At 43.0% G+C, this 2,500-nt stretch overlaps 1 protein-coding gene across 2 annotated transcripts in view; it reads left to right on the top strand.

Moving 5' to 3' along the window:
• Window positions 1–2,500, top strand: part of prkd1 (protein kinase D1) — an 18,998-nt gene that overhangs the window by 10,011 nt on the left and 6,487 nt on the right. For both annotated transcript variants that reach the window (XM_056591244.1, XM_056591243.1), the window contains exons 3-4: window positions 1,419–1,550; window positions 1,999–2,180. In XM_056591244.1, the coding sequence (XP_056447219.1) occupies window positions 1,419–1,550; window positions 1,999–2,180 (314 nt within the window). The remainder of the gene's footprint in view (window positions 1–1,418; window positions 1,551–1,998; window positions 2,181–2,500) is intronic.

Genomic DNA, 2,500 nt, shown 5'->3' with positions numbered 1-2,500 from the left:
CTTGCAGAGATACGTTAGCCTAGCTCCTGTTCATGTGTTAGCCGCTCCCATTGACTTGCAGAGATACGTTAGCCTAGCTCCTGTTCATGTGTTAGCCGCTCCCATTGACTTGCAGAGATACGTTAGCCTAGCTCCTGTTCATGTGTTAGCCGCTCCCATTGACTTGCAGAGATACGTTAGCCTAGCTCCTGTTCATGTGTTAGCCGCTCCCATTGACTTGCAGAGATACGTTAGCCTAGCTCCTGTTCATGTGTCAGCCGCTCCCATTGACTTGCAGAGATACGTTAGCCTAGCTCCTGTTCATGTGTTAGCCGCTCCCATTGACTTGCAGAGATACGTTAGCCTAGCTCCTGTTCATGTGGGGGAATGCACTTTGAATTACGCTCCATACGCTCCTTTTTTTCTTGCCGTGATTTACAGACAGTTCATTAAATGTTCATTAAATAACACGATGACCTATCAGAAGAATACAAGGGGCCGTATCCCGTCGGTAAAACAGCAACGCTTTTGGCCCGCCTATACTGATACATCAATGTGATTGGTTAATGTTCTGGGCCAGGGGAGGCCAAGAATATACACGAGTATATTGCTTGTTCCCAGAGTGACTAGCTGAGCAAATTCAAATTGTGCTCCCGCGATAACTCTGGATTTTCAGGATATTATCGGCTCCGAATATCGGCTCAAGAAAATCGGTATCGGCGTATCGGTTATAGGCTAAGGCGGATGAAAAGAAATTGGTATCGGCCCTAAAAAAATCGGTATCGGCCCTAAAAAAATCGGTATCGGCCCTAAAAAAAATCGGTATCGGTCGATCCCTAAAACACACAAACACACACACACATGACAAGATGTATTATTTTGCCAGAGTATTGATGATATGTGTATATATCGATCATTCATTGATGTTTCGATGGTTGCTTTGCAGTAGACTATTTACTGGTTATTATTGATCATGTATTGATTATGTATTGATAATATACACAATCAAGTGTCTGTTTCTGTCTTAAAGGCACAGCGCTTGTTTTAGTTCAGCCTGCAGCCTTGGCAAGTGTGTCTGTTACAGTCCTATGTATTGATCACTATTGATCATGTGGTGAAAATGTATTGGTAATATATTGATTTTCATTGTCTGTAACAGTGGAGGACTATGTATTGGTTATTATTGATCATGTATTGATCATGTACTGATCCCCAACGTTAGTTACAGTGGAGGACTATGTATAGGTTATTATTGAACATGTATTGATTATGTACTGATCCCCAACGTTAGTTACAGTGGAGGATTATGTATAGGTTATTATTATTGATCATGTATTGATTATGTATGGACGCTGTCTCCGGTCTGATGGACAGGGTCTGTTACAGTGGAGGACTATGTATTGGTTATCATTGATCATGTATTGATTCTGTATCTTTAGGCTCTGCGACGGTGGAGGACTTCCAGATCCGGCCCCACGCGCTGTTCGTCCACTCGTACCGCGCGCCGGCCTTCTGCGACCACTGCGGGGAGATGCTGTGGGGGCTGGTGCGGCAGGGCCTCAAGTGTGAAGGTTCGTAGCGTCCTCATCATCAGGGGTCGGTTAAGACGCTGTGGGGGCTGCTGGGAGGACGTGGTCATAAGGATATCATTATTATAATGAATAATAATGATATCATTATTATTCATTATAATAATGATATCATTATTATTCATTATAATAATGATATCATTGTTATTCATTATAATAATGATATTGTTCTTCGATCATTATATCATTATAAGATGATTGAATTAATATGCATAATCTAATATAAATAATATTATTAGTATTATCAATCGTATTATGCATATAGGAATATTAGTATCATTGATGTTCAAATTGTTCATCTGCTAAGGAAAAATTCAGCATTAACAATAATATTATTCATGTTAGTATTATGTTTTTTTCCAGAACGTTTTACGTTAAACCTTATTGACCCAGTGTACTCTCCTCTCCCCTCTCCACGTCTCTCGCCCAGGCTGCGGGCTGAACTACCATAAGCGCTGTGCCTTCAAGATCCCCAACAACTGCAGCGGCCTCAGGAGGAGGCGGCTCTCCAACGTCTCTCTGACAGGAGGCGGGGCCAACCTGTTTGCAGGGACACGCCCCCCTTCAGCTGAGCCCTCCCCCACCAACTGTTACCCGGATGATGCGCTACTGGTCAGTACTGCGCTAGGAGCTGCTACATGTAGCCCCTAGCACATCCTTTATTATGAGCTAGGAACCGCTACATGTAGCCCCTAGCACATCCTTTATTATGAGCTAGGAACCGCTACATGTAGCCCCTAGCACATCCTTTATTATGAGCTAGGAACCGCTATATGTAGCTCCTAGCACATCCTTTATTATGAGCTAGGAACCGCTATATGTAGCTCCTAGCACATCCTTTATTATGAGCTAGGAACCGCTATATGTAGCTCCTAGCACATCCTTCATTATGAGCTAGGAACCGCTATATGTAGCTCCTAGCACATCCTTTA

This window comes from Gadus chalcogrammus, chromosome 5 (genome assembly GCF_026213295.1).
Source record: "Gadus chalcogrammus isolate NIFS_2021 chromosome 5, NIFS_Gcha_1.0, whole genome shotgun sequence".
NCBI lineage: Eukaryota > Metazoa > Chordata > Actinopteri > Gadiformes > Gadidae > Gadus > Gadus chalcogrammus.
The sequence above is the reverse complement of the archived record's forward strand: the minus strand, read 5'-3'. Positions and strand labels throughout refer to the sequence as shown.